General features: G+C 47.8%; 1 protein-coding gene across 3 annotated transcripts in view; it reads left to right on the top strand.

Moving 5' to 3' along the window:
- The window catches only part of NCAPD2 (non-SMC condensin I complex subunit D2), a 70,977-nt gene that overhangs the window by 7,986 nt on the left and 44,953 nt on the right, over positions 1-18,038 (top strand). For all 3 annotated transcript variants that reach the window (XM_054042123.1, XM_054042131.1, XM_054042140.1), the window contains exons 5-18: positions 129-268; positions 1,194-1,321; positions 1,404-1,527; positions 1,599-1,746; positions 3,320-3,517; positions 3,718-3,852; positions 4,418-4,502; positions 4,856-5,033; positions 5,344-5,471; positions 5,799-5,999; positions 7,328-7,502; positions 12,419-12,503; positions 13,711-13,844; positions 15,006-15,138. In XM_054042123.1, coding sequence (XP_053898098.1) covers positions 129-268; positions 1,194-1,321; positions 1,404-1,527; positions 1,599-1,746; positions 3,320-3,517; positions 3,718-3,852; positions 4,418-4,502; positions 4,856-5,033; positions 5,344-5,471; positions 5,799-5,999; positions 7,328-7,502; positions 12,419-12,503; positions 13,711-13,844; positions 15,006-15,138 — 1,992 coding nt within the window. The remainder of the gene's footprint in view (positions 1-128; positions 269-1,193; positions 1,322-1,403; positions 1,528-1,598; positions 1,747-3,319; positions 3,518-3,717; positions 3,853-4,417; positions 4,503-4,855; positions 5,034-5,343; positions 5,472-5,798; positions 6,000-7,327; positions 7,503-12,418; positions 12,504-13,710; positions 13,845-15,005; positions 15,139-18,038) is intronic.

The raw sequence follows: 18,038 nt of genomic DNA, 5'->3' as shown, positions 1-18,038 counted from the left end.
CTTCCATTTGGTGTAGCCCTTTGGCTCCCGGCAGGTTTGGGGCAAGGGTTTCGTTACTGTAAAGCTTGAGTGTCGCCTCCAGCTTTAAAAGGGGTACTGCCTGATGTGAATACCTATAATCTTCTCAGAGCAAGAAGAACTGCACCACGGGCTCAGGCTTCTGCTGGGAGGAAGAGAGGCAGCCACTCCTACAGCTGCTGACACAGCTGCTGCAACTGAACCTCCGTCGACTGTGGTGTGGTTTGGTGGTGGAGGAGGAATTCATCAGGTAAAGGTTGAAGTGAATGCTGGGGAGAGGAAGGCAGGATGGAATGGCTGCAGGGGGTGAGCTATATGTGGGAGATTTTTGGAAGGGCTGACTTGTAAGACGATACGTGGATAGGTAAATCAGTTTGTCCCACCTCATTCAAAGGCAATCTATAGGATGTGAACCTTAGGGGAGTAGGGAGGTAGATTGAGAAGAAATTTGGGAGAACACGATAAGATTGAACCAAGGAAAAAGTTTGGGAACCATTCCCAGTGCTGAGGGATCTATGAGCATGGACACCTCACTGCTAAGGCTCTGAGAAAAATCTTTTGTTTCTCTTTCTTTAATTCACTGCAGCGTAACAGGTAAATGTTTGAATTTCCTGGGATAGGCACGGCTCCTGAGTCTCTATCCCCCCCTTCTCCTACCCTTTTCAAACTGCAGTGATTTCCCCCCCTCCCACCCCCAACATGAGAGAGGTGTTCTCAGTGCCACCCCCTTTCCCTGCTGGCTAGACAAGAAGCAGCAATGATGGCTTAGGGTGGAGTGAATTGGGCTGGGTGGGCTGAGCCAGACTACCTGGTGCCATGTGTTGAGATACCTCTGCCTGCCTCCACTCCCCAGAATGGAACTGTCCCACTAGTCCATGATGAACAGCTGCAGCCTCAGTGAGTAGGTAGAAGTGTCTCCCTGCTGTTGGAAAAATCATGGCATTGGGCTAATTTCATGATTTTTTTTTTCATGCAGTCCATGAAATTATTTACACAGGGCCTTACTCATTGTTTAGGACACTGGGAAGTTGGAGCCAAGGCAACAGCTCTCTGCTCGCCCCCTTTCCCCCCAGTGAGGAGATGGAAACTTAGAGGCTCCACCAGTTCAGATCTCTTGGGTGGGGTTGTCAGATTGTAGTGTCAGGTCTCTTTATCACTCCCTATTTTCCTCTCAGCCTAGTGACTGGCAGCTGTTACCGCATTCTGGAGAAGCCCAGCATCAGCCACCAGAAGCATCGGGCCACACGGGAGGCAGTAATGCATCTTCTTGCTGTGGCTCTGACTCACTATGACCACATGCTCAGTGAGTCTGTCACTTCCCCTTCCTGATGTGGGATCCTCTCGTGTATCCCCTGACCCTTTTTTCCCCTCCTCTGGTTTGGCAGGTGCAACTCTGAAGATCACACAGATGCTGCAGCACTTTGAACATGTAGCCCCAGTGTTTGCGGGGGCTGTGAGCCTGTGGGCCACGGAGTATGGCATGAAGAGCATGGTGGGAGAGCTGCTGAGGTGAGAAACTCTCCAAGCCCCTGCCCCCTCCATTCCCGGCAGCCTTGGGCACTGACTCTTTCTTTTTGCAGGGAGATTGGCCAGAAATGTCCACAGGATCTGACTCGGGATGCTTCCGGAGTGAAGGGTTATGCTGCCTTTCTCACAGAACTGGCTGAACAAATCCCAATGATAGTGCTGTCCAACATGAGTGTCCTGCTGCATCACTTGGATGGAGAGGTACTGCTTGGGAAGGGGCAAAGCACAACATATCCAGGGGAAAGAATATGTACCATAGTGGTGTCCAATCTTTTGGTCTGAAGATTGAGTGTATTTCACAAAGATCAAGGAGTTGCAATCAATATTTTGAGGCAGATTCTCTGCCTTGCTCCACTCCCTGCATGCTCTGGTGATGCAAACCGAGCAGGAACTACTGAAGAAAGTACCACGCTGAGAATTCCCCTAGCATAGGTAATATCCAACAGCAGAGAATTGGGGATGGGGGAGAGAACTGGCTCTTGGTTCTTGGTGCTTTTTTTGCCCTTCTGGGTGACTGTGAGGAGAGAAATCCTTTGGTAGGCTCAGGCAGAGCCAGCTAATCTATGCTGTCCTCACTGGGGCTCCCACAGCCAGGCAAGAAAGCAGCCAATAGCAGGGATAACGTGGGTATTTGGCAGAGGTGGTTTGGACCAGGTAAAATCATGGTTTGTACCAGTTTAAGGCATTTTCTATTTTAAAAACTGTTTCATTAATGCATATCACATTCCACTTAGCTTTAGTTACATATTCAAGCTGCGGTTACATATGGCAATAGATTTGTAGATTTAATTTAGGTTTGTACAAATAAAAAGTAAAACTTCAGTGCGCATAATACTCCTATGTAATTATAATACTGAACATCAGAATGTCTATACTTTCCGGTTCAGTATTTTCTAAAGGAAGTTATGTGTTATGACTTATTTCAGTTTTCAATATTATAAACAAAAGTTGAGAACATTTGATTACGTGGAATTGACAGTAATACAGGGTTGAAGCATTAAGGAATCTGAAGCATGCAAAATTGCAGACTACCACCCAAGTCCATTTGGCCATACAGCATTCTGTAGCAGAAGACCAACTTTGACGTAGTGGATTGACTGAGCCTATTCCTCAGTTTTTTTGAATGGATGTATTCAAAGTTTGAAAAGATTTGTTTTGTACTTGCTGGATGGTGATGCAACTATTTTTCCTAGTTTAACCCGGGCTTAAGATGGTATTTACAGCATCCTGTCCTAAACTAGTTTTTCCTGAGAAATTGCCAACCCTGGCCAATAGAGCAGCCAGAACTTCTGTCTTTCCTCATCATGATGCAGCATTTGGCCAATAGGGGAACTGCTGAGAAAATGCATCGGGGAAAAGAACAGCAGCTATTTTGGGGCTGCGGGGGAAGTGGTGCTCCCCATAATAAGGAACTTGATTTGCTTTTATTTAAACTGCAGGGTGTGGCTTACCTTCAGCTCATAACCATATACAAATTTTCTTAAGTCATTCTCAATGGCCACAAATGATACTCATTCCACGGATTGGGTGCTGCAGACCTAGGTGCATAGGAGGGCTGGGACACAGCCTCCTGGGCTCCGCTACACTTGCTTGTTGTCACACAGGAATTCTGTGATGGAGCAGGGAATTGAATTTGGATTTCCCAAATCCCAGACTAGGTGCCATAAGCACTGGACCATCCTTGCTGTCTTAGCATGAGTCCTGGTTGGATGGGGGCTACAGGAATATGCCCTCCCTTCACTCCCAGTATAATGAAGTCATTTTCTCTCTTCAGAGCTATGTGATGAGAAATGCCATCCTGACAGCCATGGCAGAGATGTTGCTGCAGGTGCTGAGTGGAGATCAGCTAGAGGAAGCTGCAAGGGGTACTCGGGACCAGTTCCTGGATACACTGCAGGCCCATTTATGTGATGTCAATGGGTTTGTGCGCAGCCGTGTGCTGCAGCTCTTCACCCGGATTGTCCAGCGGAAGGTGAATCTCTGTGTGAGGGGACTGGGGGGTTGGCTTTGAATTGCTCTCCTGTGAAGGGAGGGGTGAGGGAGACCATCAGAGGCCCAGCAAGAGGCCTGAGGAAACTTGGCTGCAGAGCCTTCCCAGAGGGAGGAATGAAAGATTGCATCTAACTTCTCCAGGGCTTTTGGGTAACCTCTTCAATCTGCTCTTTGCTGCAGGCCCTGCCCTTGGCTCGGTTCCAGGCTGTGGTGTCTCTGGCTGTGGACCGTCTCCAAGACAGATCAGTAACAGTGGCTAAGAATGCCATCCAGCTGCTGGCTGCATTTCTCTCAAACAACCCCTTCTCCTGCAAGGTAACCCTTTGTACTAAGCTGGAATTTCTGTGCCTCCCCTGGGGCAGGAGCCCCCAGGGAGAGAGTGGTCACCAGTCTTTGGTTGTGGCTCAGGTTGGAGGCTCCCTTGTTTTTCCTCATATCCAGGTGCCCTAATATCTGGGCTTTCCATCCCCTCGTGCAGCTTGCATGTATGCCGGGGCATGGTATATGCCTCTTAACTCTGAAAACCTGCCCCAGTTTGATTTGAGTCTGCAGTGGGGACTCTTCTTTGAGATCTTGGTTCAGACTTTGGGATCTTGCTCCACTGCATCCCTAGGTCATGGAGCTCATGCTGTTGCACACTCTTCACTTAGACTTCGTCCCAAACTGCTTAGCTTCACAGACAGGCAACTTACTGCAGCCCCCGTTCTGGGAAGTTGACTAGAACCAGCTACTCAGCTTCCAAAAGCAGGTGTCTTCTACGGGCCTGGGGTACTTAAAGTGGGCACTGAAAGCAGGCTGTGGGGGAGCAAGGAGGATCCTAAGAGTTAAGAAAACGGAGGATAGAGAGTGAAACATTCCCATTCTCCCCTCACATCCCCAGCTAAGCTGCACTGATTTGGCTGAGCCACTCAAGAAAGAGATGCAGAAGCTGCAAGAAATGAGGGACAAACGTACAGCAAAAACTGGTAATCTCCTCTTTTCCCCTTCCTAGTGAATATACTGTGCCCTCCCAGCAGGAGTTCCTGTGCACTTCTCATTCTACCTCCTGTCTTGCTCATACTCAACCTGTGTTGGCCTTGCCCCAATCTCATATCCATTTGAGATTCTGTGGCCTTAGAGCATGGCCTAAAGCATCAGAAGCTTTCCATAGGGAGAAGGAGGATTAGGAAGGGTAAGCAAAGGGAGTGGTGTCTGCCTCAGGGATCTAGAGAGGAGCATGCGGGACCCCAACCCCATCTCAGTCTAAGCTGTTTCCCTCACTTTAGAATAATGGGTCTGGATATCTGTATCATTCCCTTCCTCTGCCCTCTTTTCATAGCTGCACTAATTACCCCAGAGGAGGAGTGGGAGGCCATGCAGCCAGAGCTTAGGGCCACCATACATCAGCTCCTTCACCCATTGCAAGGAGAAGAGGAGGAAGAGACGCTAGAGGTTGAGGAGACTGCACTGAATACGGCTGAGCGCATCATACAATTGCTGAGGAAGTTAAATTACAAGTGAGTGGGAGACCCTCCAATGGACCACAGTTGAGTGGGTGGGGCCTTCAATCTGGGGAAGAGGGTTGCCCTAGGAACTTCCATATGTAATCATATTGTTAGGTGAGGTCTGAGCCCTGGGAAAGGGGTAACACCATATGGGAGATTGAAGACTTGTGTGGAAAGAACTTTGGTGTATACAGTAGGCTGGAGGTGCTGACAGGAGTCACTGTCCCACAGGTCCAGGGACAAAGCTGAGTGATGGATTTCTTAACTGACATACTCTCCCCACCCAGTGGATGATTTCTTATTGTGCATCATCTCTGTCCAGGCATGCTATCCGTCTAACACAGATGGCTGTGTGCCACTTCCATGGGATGGAGCCTTTCACCAGCAATTCAAGGTTGGAAGGTGACAAGGAAACCATGATCTTGGGCGTTCTGAGGACACTGTACACAGGTAGCTTTTCTGAGCCCGCTAGTTTCTTGTCCTGGAACCATATTGATACCAATACTATAGAGGTGAAACACTTTATATCCCTTTTATTCAACCCTGTCTCTGCTTGTATTGCACCATACCATGGTAGTGAGACTTCACTGACATTGTGGTGAGAATCCAGCTCTAGGTCTAAATCTCCCTTTTGACTGCCTGGCTGAGCTGCTGTTAGATTGTGTTGTTCGGAGAGGGGCTCTTGGTTTAGGTCACCAGGGGTGAAGGGAAAGAGGTCAAAGAGCAGTTTCTCCTGGCCCCCAGCATTGTTTATGGATCATTATTCTTGCTGTGTAGATTCCAACCTGGAAAACAATATCCAACATCCTTTGCATAGCAGTGGGGATGAAGACCCTGTAATAGAGGAGCAGCCACCATCTGAGCTGGTTAAGCAGGAGATGCTGGTGCAGTATCTGCAAGATGCCCACAGCTTCTCTATGAAAATCACTGAAGCCTTGAGCATGGTCAGCAGGATGATGTACAAAAGCTCTGTCTCTGGTAGGTTGGGAAGACACAGATCATCCTACACATTAAGATTTCCAGGGTCCTAAGCTTGGTGTATGAGAACTCTATTTTGGATATGTGGGAGAGGCAGGGACTGGAGTAGCCTGGACAGGTGCCTTGGGGGCTTGCCTACCTTGTTTACATTGGGCTCACAGTACCAGTCAAAAGGGTTATCTTGGGGAAAGTGCAGTCTTGTGGGGAGAAGGGCTTCCTCTGGTATCTAAAAGCCTCAGCAAGCTTTTTAGGTAAATGTAGAGGATCCAGCCTCTTCAGCCTGAAGGCTGAAAATATTTCAAAATGTCAGGTGGCCACAATCAATTCTTAGGGACAGATTTTCTGCCTGGGTGGTGTTCAAGTAGTGGACACCCCTTGCAGCTCTCTTGTTGGGTGTTTCCTTCCTATAGACAAAGAGCCAGCATATCTGGCTTCTACGTTGCCACACTGCACAGTTCCAGGTGTGCAGAGGAGCAAGGAGGAGAGTGGCTGGAGGTGCATGCTATGCTGTGGCTAATCACAGCTGGTGTATGGCCCCTTGGAGCAATAGCCAGCTGGTTCAAGTTGGAACAGACCTCAGGCTGTGCTAAACCTGTGTAAGAGGTGGGGAGGAGAATCAGAAAGCTATAAATACTTGATTCTCTGCTTCTTCTCTTTTTTTTCTTAAATCATCCTCTTCTCTCCCCCCCGCCCCCACCCTTTTCTTCTGGTTTGCTGGGCAGCAGCGGGGGGCCACAGGAAGTATCTTTGCTCCCTGGTCTCCGATGGAGCCAGTCAAGCCCTTATTGTACTCTGCCTGGGGCTCCTGTAGCCTGATAGAGAAAGAGGCTATGGAGCAATTGGATCAGTTATACCATTTTCTTGTACAACAGTGTGTGGCTGGCAGGCATGCTGCTGAGTAGCTGCAGTAGGGAAGAAATAGCAGCTGCTTTAAATCACTTGCTATGAAAAAAAATTGATCTGTTTCAAAATGCTTTTGTTCAAAAATTGTAGGCCATGGCTCTGGAAACGTTCTCAATTCATAATCAAATACAGGGTGGGTTTGTTTGTTTGTTTTTTGTTCTGTTTTGTTTTTTTTGGGGGGGGGGGAGGTCATCTTTTTTGGGCCACTGTTTGGACGCTGCTGAAAGTGCTGTAGCAGCCATGTGTCTGCTCCACAGGGGAGGGGACAATAGTGTGGGGAGAGGGAGTGTCTTTTTTTGTTTGTTTGTTTTGTATGTGGGTTATGGGTTTGCTGGAAGAACAATGGGTGCATAATTTATTTCTTAATGAGGCCTCTGGCCGAGACTATGTAAAGCTGAACTGACCTCTCTCTCTACTCCCCTCAGTGGTGCAGGAGGCCATTGAGTTCTGTGTGACAGTCTCGCAGTTTGGTGTCCCCCAAGCACTGCATGGAGTCCAAAGGATGCTTCCTCTTATATGGTCTAAGGAGCCAGGTATTAGAGAAACCGTGCTAAGCGCCTACAGGAGGCTCTACCTGAGCCCCAGTGGGGACTCAGAAAGGTATGGAACCCCCAAATCAGAGTCTATATCTCTCAGGAGGTGCTGTTGGAAGTGGAGTATGGACAGTGGTCAAACTTCATATTGAGTTGAAATGCTAGTGGGTGCTGAGCTGCAGGGATGGGGGTGGGTGAGTGAAGTTCTGGGGTGCAATCCAGACCACTGAGGGGTTGTCATTGCCTGCCCTGCAACCTGGAGTGCCTTGCAATGTTTTGCTGTTGTAGCTATCCAGCTGGGCCACTCACAAACAGCTTGCCAACATGCAGGCTGTGTGTCTGTATATAGCTGCAGCCCTGGTCCAGCAGCCAGTCGGCAACACTCCAGTCACACTCTGGCTTCCACCAGCATTGGTTGCTATTTGCCAGATGTCCCCAACCCACTCCCAGTCCTGAAAACGTGTGTTCTGCACTGTCCAGCCCTCCCCGGGCAGTTCAGATATTAAAGGTCCGTTGTCCCTGTAAAGGTTTGCTACTTTAACTGGAGTTACGAAACACTGGATTGATTTAGACTGAAGAAGATAGGCTTTTAAGTAGAGTTGTCAAGCGATTAAAAAAATTAATTGCACGATTAATCGCCCTGTTAAACAATAATAGAATACCATTTATTTAAATACTTTTGGATGTTTTTTCTATATTTTCAAATGTATTGATTTCAATTACAACTAGGGCTATCAATTAATCACAGTTATATCACACAATTAACTCAAAATTATTCGTGATTAATTTTTTTAATTGGAGTTTTAATCCCACTGTTAAACAATAGAATGCCAATTGAAATGTATTAAATATTTTGGCTGTTTTACATATTCATTTATTGTATTGTGTGTTCTAATTTAAATCAAAATGTATATTTTTTGTTACAAATATTTGCACTGTAAAAATGATAAAAGAGATGGTATTTTTCAATTCACCTCATACAAGTACTGTAGTGCAATCTTTGTGTGAAAGTGCAACTTACAAATATAGGTGTGGGTTTTCTTGGGGGTTTTATTTATTTATTTTTACACACACAACTGCACTAAAAATAAAACAATGTAAAACTATAGAGCCTACAAGTGCACTCAGCCCTACTTCTTGTTCAGTCCATTCTGAACAAGATAATGCTGCCCGCTTCTTGTTTACAATGTCACCTGAAAGTGAGAACAGGTGTTCTCATGGTACTGTTGTAGCCGCTGTCGCAAGATATTTATGTGCCAGATGCACTAAAGATTCATATGTCCCTTCATGCTTCAACCACCATACCAGGGGATACGTGTCCATGCTGAGGATCGGTTCTGCTAGATAACAATCCAAAGCAGTGCGCACGTTCATTTTCATGATCTGAGTCAGATGTCACTAGCAGAAGGTTGACTTTCTTTTTTGGTGGTTCGGGTTCTGTAGTTTCCGCATCAGAGTGTTGCTCTTTTAAGACTTCTGAAAGCATGCTCCACATATAATCCCTCTCAGATTTTGGAAGGCACTTCAGATTCTTAAACCTTGGGTCAAGTGCTGTATCTATCTTTAGAAATCTCACATTGGTACCTTCTTTGCATTTTGTGAAAGTGTTCTTAAAATGAACTTGTGCTGGGCCATCATCCGAGACTACTATAACATGAAATACAGTAATTCCTCGCTTAACATTGTAGTTATGTTCATGTAGCCTCACACTCTACAAGGCAATACAGATGGAGGGAGGAGATACAGCATGGCAGAGAGAGACAAAGACACACATCGTGTATGTGCTTGTGAGACCAAGGGAGGGAGACACACACATACCGTGTGTGTGTGTGTGTGAGAAAGGGGCAATGCCCCTTTAAATACGCTGACCCCACTCTAAGTACACTGCCTTTTTAAGTAAATCAACAAGTTGAGACAGTAGCTGCTTCCAGCAAGCTCCCTCTGTTCCGAGCCCTGTCGTGTCTCCCCTGCTCTGTGGAGATGGGGTAAAGGAGCGGGGGGGGGGGGGTGCTGATATTAGCACCCCTCCTTCCCCTCTCCTCACAGCAAGCAGGAGGCTCCCGGGAGCAGCTCCAAGGTAGAGGGCAGGATCAGCACAGGGCAATGGGGGGAGGGACAGCTGAACTGCCCAGCAATTGATAGCCTGCTGGGCAGCTGCCACACAGGGAACTTAGGGGAGCTGATGGGGGAGGGGGGCTGCTGGACCATCCTGATTCCAAGCCCCCACAAGCTAGCTCCAACGGGCTGCTGTTTCTGCAAGCAGTGGACAAAGCAGGCAGCTGCCAAACAATGTTATAAGGGAGCATTGCACAACTTTAAACGAGCATGTTGTCTAATTGATCAGCAATGAAACAATGTTAACCAGGACGACATTAAGTGAGGAGTTACTGTATATGGCAGAATGCGGGTAAAACAGAGCAGGGGACATACAGTTCTCCCGCTATGAGTTCAGTCACAAATTTAATTAAGCATTATTATTATTATTATTTTAAATGAGCATCATCAGCATGGAAGCATATCCTCTGGAATGGTGGCCAAAGCATGAATGGGCATAGGAATGTTTAGCATATCTGGCACATAAATACCTTGCAATGCCAGCTACAACAGTACCATGCAAATGCCTGTTCTCACTTTCAAGTGACATTGTAAATAAGAAGCAGTCAGCAGTATCTTCCATAAATGTAAACAAACTTATCTGTCTTAGCGATTTGGCTGAACAAGAAGTAGGACTGAGTGGACTTGTAGGCTTTAAAGTTTAAACATTTTTTTTTTTTTTTTAAATCTACATTTGTAAATTGCAATTTCATGACAGATTGCGGTACAGTACTTGTATGAGGAGAATCGAAAAATACTATTTTTTACAGTGCAAATATTTGTAATAAAAATAATATACACTTTGATTTCAGTTACAACACACAATACATATTAAAATGTAGAAAAATATCCAAAATACACCTCTACCCCGATATAGCGCAACCCGATATAACACTAATCTGGATATAACGTGGTAAAGCAGTGCTCCAGGGGAGCGGGGCAGGACTGCGCACTCTGGTGGATCAAACAAAGCAAGTTCGATATAACGCGGTAAGATTTTTTTTTTTTTTTTTTTTTTTTTGCTTCTGAGGACAGCGTTCTATCGAGGTAGAGGTGTATTTAATAAATTTCAATTGGTATTCTATTTAACAGTGCGATTAAAACTGCGGTTAATCACGTGAGTTAACTGCGATAAAATTAGGGCTGACGATTAAAGTGAATTCATGTATGAGGTAATCAAGTCAGAAATGGTTACACGAGAAATAAAGATAAAATACTTTCTAGTAGTTTAAAACTTAACAAGCTAGACTTGGTTCAAGGTAACTTCCTTACCATGTGTTCCTAGCAACATGGGTGACCAAATTCTCAGGTCAGGATTTCTCTACTCTTCCCCTTCCTTCCCCCCCACCCCCACCCCCCCAAAGTCATGGGTTGCTTTCTTTTTCTTAAGTGAAAGAGAGCTTGGGGGTTTTCTGCCCCTTTCTTGTATAGTCCTGTTAACCTTTGAAGTGGGTTCTTCTGAGGGTTACCCCTCAAAACAAAGTTTATTCAAACTGTAAAGAAGGCCACATGGAGCTTCCTTCACTACCAGACTCCATGTTCTTTCTTTCTTCTCACTTATGTTCGCTGAAATGCACATTTGCTTTGTCTCTTGCCATCTCTTCTCTCTCGAGGAGCCTGTTTACGACTTATATGTAAATTCAGGTTAATGCACACTTTTTGTTCAGGATATAGCTGTGTGGTTTTGACCATCATTCATGACTTTACAAATAATATTGCTACATATATTTCACCATGTGTTATTGAACAGAGTTTTATTTTTCAAATACTTCACAAGGCATACTTTCTACAAAGATTATTACGGTATTGTGTAGGCTATGAATACAATGGTACTTTTGGTCAGTGAGTCAGTAAGTAGAGCCCTGCAAATCTGCAGATATCCGCAGACCATTTCCGCAGATAGAAGCGTGGCTGCAGATACAAATTTTGTATCCATGCAGGGCTCTGACTGTAAGAGCCGGGCAGGCAACTGTGAGGAACTGTGGCACGGCCCCTCCACCTGCCCTGATCAAGGATCTGGGGGGCAGGGACAGGAGCCCGGGGACTGCTCAGGTCCCCCACCCAGGACAGATGGAGGGTCCACTGCAGCTCCCTGCAGCTGCCTGTCCAGCTTTTACCGTGGCTGGGCTGTGGCTCTAAGATGCTCCCTTCCCCAGCCAGAGCTGGGTAGGGGACAGACGTGCTGCCAGCTGTGGGGAGCCTTGGGTCCCTCCACCTGCCCTGGTCAGGGACCTGCGGGGCAGGGGGCTCTCCCTGATCCAGCTCCGGCTGGGGAGGAGGGTGACTCGAAGCCTCAGCCTGGCCACGGTAAGAGCTAGGCGGGCATTTGTGGGGAGCCATGGCGGACCCCCCCTACCCTCCCCGTACAGGCCAACGTGGAGCACAGCTGGGGAGCTGTGGCAGACCCTCCATGTGCCTGGCGGGGGTGCACTCAGAGCAGCCCGCAGCCATGTCCCTGCCTGGCTGAGGGCAGGTGGAAGGTCTGCAACTCCGGCCGGACTCCCCACAGCTGCCCGCGCGACTGTCAGTAAAGATGCTCTTCCTTCTGAATCATTACCTACCCTTGTGCAGTTCTAGGATGCACTGTGCTGCTGGATATCTTTCCATTCCCATGGGACCTAAAACAGATGTTTTGCCCCATCCTCATGAGATCACTGCATGTTCCCTAATGCTTTTTCTGAACCTTACTGTTGTGTTTATATTCTCTGTTCTGAGAATGGCTTTCATGTGAGCAGCTCTTGGTTCCCTATTCCCAGATGTTTATATATCCTGCTGGGAGACGGGGGTGCATGCACACTACATTTTAGGAACTGGATTGCTGTGTGTAGGATTTGGATCTGGGAGGTAGTTGCATGTAAATTGCCTTTTGTTTGCTTATCTCCTGTACAGGGCCAGGGCGGAGAGGCTGGTGCAGTCTCTTTCCCTCCTCATGGTAGATGCATCGCTAGGGACCATTCAGTGCTTAGGGGAAATAGTAAGTACTAGTCCCACCCTGTATCAGATTCTGTCCAAGATTTTGAGCCTTTGTCCTGCTCACTGTGAAGGGTTTGACTTGCTGCTGGTGCCTCCTTGTGGCTGGGCTTGGCATAGCAGTTTTCTCCCCACTTGGTGTATCCTGCCAAAGATGAGGTGAGCAAACTACGGCACGGGCCACATCCGGCCCGCGGGACTCTACTTCCCGGCCCCTGAGCTCCTGCCCCGGGAGGCTAGCCCCCAGCCCCTCCCCTGCTGTTCTCCCTCCCCTGCAGCCTCAGCTTGCCCGCTGCTGGTGCAATGCTCTGGGCAGCGGGCTGCGAGCTCCTGGGGCAGCGCAGCTGCAGAGCCAGGGCCTGACCCAGTGCTTCGTGCTGTGCTGGCTCCAGCCGGACGGCGTGGCTGTAGCACCGCCAGCCACCAGTGCTCCAGGCAGTGCAGTCAGGGAGGCAAGGGGTGTTGGAGAGAGGGCAGGGGAGTTCGGGGGGGTGGTCAGGGGCAGAGGTGTGGATAGGACTCGAGGCAGGGAACAGGGGTTGAATGGGGGCAGGGATCCTGTGGGGGGGAGGGGGGGCAGTCAGGAAGGAGGGGGTGGAATTGGATGGGGGCAGTCGGGCAGGGGTTCCAGGAGCGGTCAGGGGACAGGGAATGGGGGGTTGGATGGGGCAGGAGTCCTGGGGGGGGAGGGGGGCTGTCGGGGGCGAGAAGCAGGAGGGGTTGGATAGAGGGTGGGGCTGGGCCACGCCACGCCTGGCTGTTTGGGGAGGCACAGCCTCCCCTAACCAGCCCTCCATACAATTTTGGAAACCCGATGCAGCCCTCAGGCTAAAAAGTTTGCCCGCCCCTGTGCCAAAGGCTGCTCTGCTTCTGTGTGACCTTGGCCCTCTGGCCAGGCCGCTTTAAGGTCTCTCTCCTTCCTGGATAGTCCATGAACAAAAAGCAAGTGGAATAAACCCAAATAAACTGCATTAATAAGAAATGGACAGGAATAATTCCCTCTTAGTGTGCGTCAGAATCTGTCCCTCCCTTCCTTCAGGGAGGGGCCTTTAGGCATTGGTCATTTGGGAAGCTCCCTTCAGTCTAGGGTTTGTATACCCCGTCATATCACCGTAATCTAGCCATCCCAATAAGATCCCCTCATGAGGGTGTGAAACATGTCCCCCTTGCTGTATTCTTGCATCCCTAGTTGTTGTCCCCTTTCTCTACAGATCTCAGAGTTTGTGCAGAAAGATGAAATAAAGCCACCTGTGGTCCACCTGCTCTGGGAGCAGTTCACTAAGAAATCACAGTGTTCATCACTGGAGCGCCGTGCTGCTGTCATGCTGCTGGGGATGATGGCACGGTGAGCCCATAGTTCAGGTCTTTCTGTATCAGTACTGATACAGGTCTTTCTGTATCCTGTGAAAGCAAGGAGTCTTCCCAGAGTTGATTATATACGCCTTTGTGGGGTGCAGCATCTGGCTCTAGATTCTGTGGCAAGGTCCCTGATTTCTGCACAAATGGATCATTCAGAAATAAATACTTGAATTAGACATGGAAATACTGTGTCCCACCAGCCCCAGATTCTCTAGGTTGTTAACTTGATACTGAATTCCCTGTGTTCTAAGCTAGGCTACCTTCCCTTTTTTATGGTATGTTATACTACAGTTCTGGGTACCTAGTTACAGCTGCATTGTATAGATGGGGGAAGCTACTGAATAGGGGTATTTGAAGACTTTGGCATTGCAGGTGAGATGTATCTTTCCATCCCCACTTTGCTCAGGGCAGGAGATGGTTTTACATTTTGGGACATGGGGAGTTGTTCTTTATCTCCCTTGAGAGCACATACCTGCCCCCACTGGGCCTCACATCCACTACTGCATCGGCCAGTGATCCATCTGGCAGGTGTTTCCAGAATTCTTGATGTTGGAGACTGGAGAATCCCCAGTGAGGTCCATGTAGTACACCCTTCATACCAGGGGCTGCAGCCAGATCATGTCACAAGTGTTAAGTATAGATCCTCAAAGATATTACTTCTGCACAGCCTTAGAGTAACTTTCAGCAGCATTTGCAAAGCAGACTGACCCATTTTTTTTCACAGGAGGGGAGGAGGAAGCAGAACTACCCTGAGCTGCTGGACTCTGTTCTCCTCTTCCTCCTCTTGTAAGAATGATGTCAGCTGCTGCCTCTTCTCCCTTTATTACCCAAAAAACCTTCTCTGCTCTTGAGGGGGAGAAGAGGTTTGCAACATTGTTTCAGCTATAGTGATGTATTGTCCAGCTTACCTTGTTTCAATGCTGCTGGCCCCCCACCAGAGCATATGTAATACCCACCTCCCTGAAATTTGGTTTACTGTCTCTCAGCTGAGTCAGAGATGTCAGTTGGCAGCTGTTTCTTCAGGCTCAAGTCCCTCCTCTTCCCTGGGGCACAAAGTAAACTTTGGCTGTTTTCACATATTTGATGTAAGCTTTCAAGAGCAACCCTACCTAATTGCATGTATTTCCCCCTAACCACTGCCACTCAGGGGAAAGCCAGAGATTGTGGGCAGTAACCTGGATGTTCTGGTGATGACTGGGCTAGATGAGAAGGTAATTGAAGACTATCGCCTCGCCCAAGAAGTATGCAATGCCATCTCCAAACTTGCCAGCAGCAACAAGGTAAGGCTAGTACTCTGCAAGTGAGCTCCCCAAAACCAGAAATGTTGGGCATCTTAGATGAGCTGCCATTGTTAGATCATCTACCCTTGAGCATCTAATTCGTAGGAAAATAGGTATTTATCAAGTCTAGGTCCACTCATCCATATGATTCCTCCACAATGTAGACTGGAAGATATAAGTGGAACCATTTCTGTCCATCACTGGCAAGGTAAGGCTAACTTCATTTGGTGGAAACTAGGACAGCAGATTCTCTAATTGTTTTCCCATCAGTGAGCTTCCAGAGTGGTAATTGAGCTGGAGGCCAGCTTGACCAGCTGGGGAGTCTGTTCCTTCAAACCATGTGTCCTAAACTCTCATAGCATCAGGTTCAGACCTTTGTTTATATTGGTGGAAGAATCACATTTAAAGTTTTACATGTAAAGGGAAGGTCAAACAGTGCAGTGGACTGGCTCAATCCCCAGAGAATACAGCAAGTGAAGTGGTCCCTCATAGGTGGACACTCAGGTGGCTGCAGCCCTAGACTCAAGAATTGGGACACAATAGAGCTTTTTGCTCCCCAGACCAATACAAAGGCTCCCAGATTGCTATCTAGTACCCTTCCAGAAGAAGGTGATGCAATGGGAGAGCCCATCTCAGATATGGCCAACCAGATTGTTGAATGTGTTTTTGCTCTGTCCTGCCCACAGGGACATCCAAAAGGTTTAGAAAGGGCTTTAGTGATATTGAGCGCCCTTTGCTGACCCAAGAGGCCTTGATATTTTTTCAGATCCAATCAGTCTAACATCCAGTCTACTGATATTCTATCCCATGGAATCTATCTTCTGACTTAAGACCTTGTTTTACATTCGACCCAACAAGCTCAGACTGGCTGCTTGGACTTTGAAAACAAACATTTGAAAAAGAAAAATTAATCCTCTGAAATTGTGAATAGGGGCTGTATTCTACAAGGAAGTCTCATTCAGACACTGGTGTAGACAGAAAAGGGGATAGCTAGCCTTGCCAGTGGTGGACAAAACCTATAGTATGGATCTGTGGATGTGTAGTAAGGAGACTTTAATAAACTAGCAGGATAAATCGGGATTTTTCATGTAGCTCTGTATATTCCAATTTGTGGGTAATGTGCTGACCAGTACTGCCTAAGCGTGGAACCTTCTCCAAGTAATGCCTATTGGAGCCCACATGCACTCCCTCCTGCCCATCCCCTCAGTGTCTGAATATTGAGTTCAAGGCTATATATATGGGCACTGCGCCCTTCATCATCTCAGTTGCTTCCAACTGCAAGCACCAGATGGAAGTGAATTGCTCTGAACCTTTGGATCCAGGGTTTTCTTCTACCTTAGTGCCTTTTCAGTTGTGGTGTTAAATAGTTAGATTTTTTTTGGTTGGGTTCCGTGGGATGGCAGATCTGAAAAAAAGATCTAGGCAGGAAGCTTCAAGAGATTTTGCTTCCTGCCTAGTGGTCTTCCTGGTATCTGATGATCCTGTGAAATGTCTTTAAGTGCCTCCGAGAAGGCCACTCTCCTTGGTGTTCCATGTGTTAACATGCAGAGCACATAAGGAGTGGCAGAACTTATTGCAGGTGCACCTTATTAAGGCAGCTCTCACTGCTAGGCCTTCTGGTTTTGGCTGGGATGCCTTCAGATCCTAAGGCTAAGAGGGTCTGTGTTGGCATGTACTGCATCATCAAGTAAGGCTAAGGTGCCTAAGAAGTGGTTGGGGGTCCTTGTTGTCTGATTTTGTTGAAGTTCCACATTCTGGAGTTGCTTCATAAAATTTGTGATGAGTTGTTCAAATCCACACCAGCCCTGAAAGAGAGGAAAGGGCCCATTAGTGTGAAAGGCCACAAATGAAGGGCTTAAGCTGGAGAAGCAACCCCTGATTGGAAGATGACACTCAGCTGAGCAGGTATGGGCTGGGCTAGTATAAAGCCAGGAAGCTGGCAACAGAAATGGAGGCAGCGAGGAAGTCTGCAGCCCCTCTGTATTAGGGGGGGAAGAAGGGAACCCAGGGAAAGAGCAGGACCTTGGGAGCCTGGCCCAAGGGAAGTGTGTACTCAGAAAAGAGAATGGTGGAAAAGAGAGCATGTGGGAAGTGGGTAGGAAGTAGGGGAGGGAGAGAGCAGCAAGGTTGGGGACTGCACAGACCATGGCTGCATCTTGTAGGGTTCCTGGGTTGGAACCCAGAGTAGTGGGCATGCCTGGATTCCCCTACCAGCCAGTCACAGAATGGCAGTACCTGGACAGCAGGTCCAGTAAAACTAGCCCGGAAGGGGGAAACCTCACAGTGACTTGGCCATCAGGCCAAGTTACAAAGAGGAAGCTGAAGGTCCTGGAGTGAGAGGGGGGCCACAGAGTGAGAGAGAAGATGATGGGTTGAGAGACCACAAGGGGAGTTATTGGACCTGGGAAGAGAGCTATTCCCCAGAGCAGCCAGGAGGAGGTGCCACCTATGCTGAGTGGAGTACCCTGTGACATGGGTCCTTCTATGAAAACTGCTAAGGCATCATCTGTTCAGACTGCAGCTAAGGAACCTATATTTAAGCTGTCCTGACTAATTTCCATTCCAAAGAAGAAGTCTGGGTAGAAAATGGCCAATATTAGCAGTGCCAGGTCCTGTGGATCAGTTTTGTTGTATCCTTAAGATTCAAATCTGTTTTCTACAGTTTTTATGGCTAAAAGAGCTGAGGTGGTTCCGCAATCCCCGTGCAAGTCCAGGATTACAGACAGAAAACTTTCCCCAGATCCAGTGACGCATATGTTTTTAGTAACCCCAGCACTGATGTTGGATCTAAAGAGGACATTTCACCGTGCTGCATCTGATTATTCATCGGGAGGAGAAGGACCTTGATGGTTGCAAGATCTAAATCCCCTACTCTTGAGAAGTGGGTAGGAGAGAGGATA

This window comes from Malaclemys terrapin, chromosome 1 (assembly GCF_027887155.1).
Source record: "Malaclemys terrapin pileata isolate rMalTer1 chromosome 1, rMalTer1.hap1, whole genome shotgun sequence".
Taxonomy (NCBI): domain Eukaryota; kingdom Metazoa; phylum Chordata; order Testudines; family Emydidae; genus Malaclemys; species Malaclemys terrapin.
This window is presented reverse-complemented; position numbering and strand designations above follow the sequence as displayed.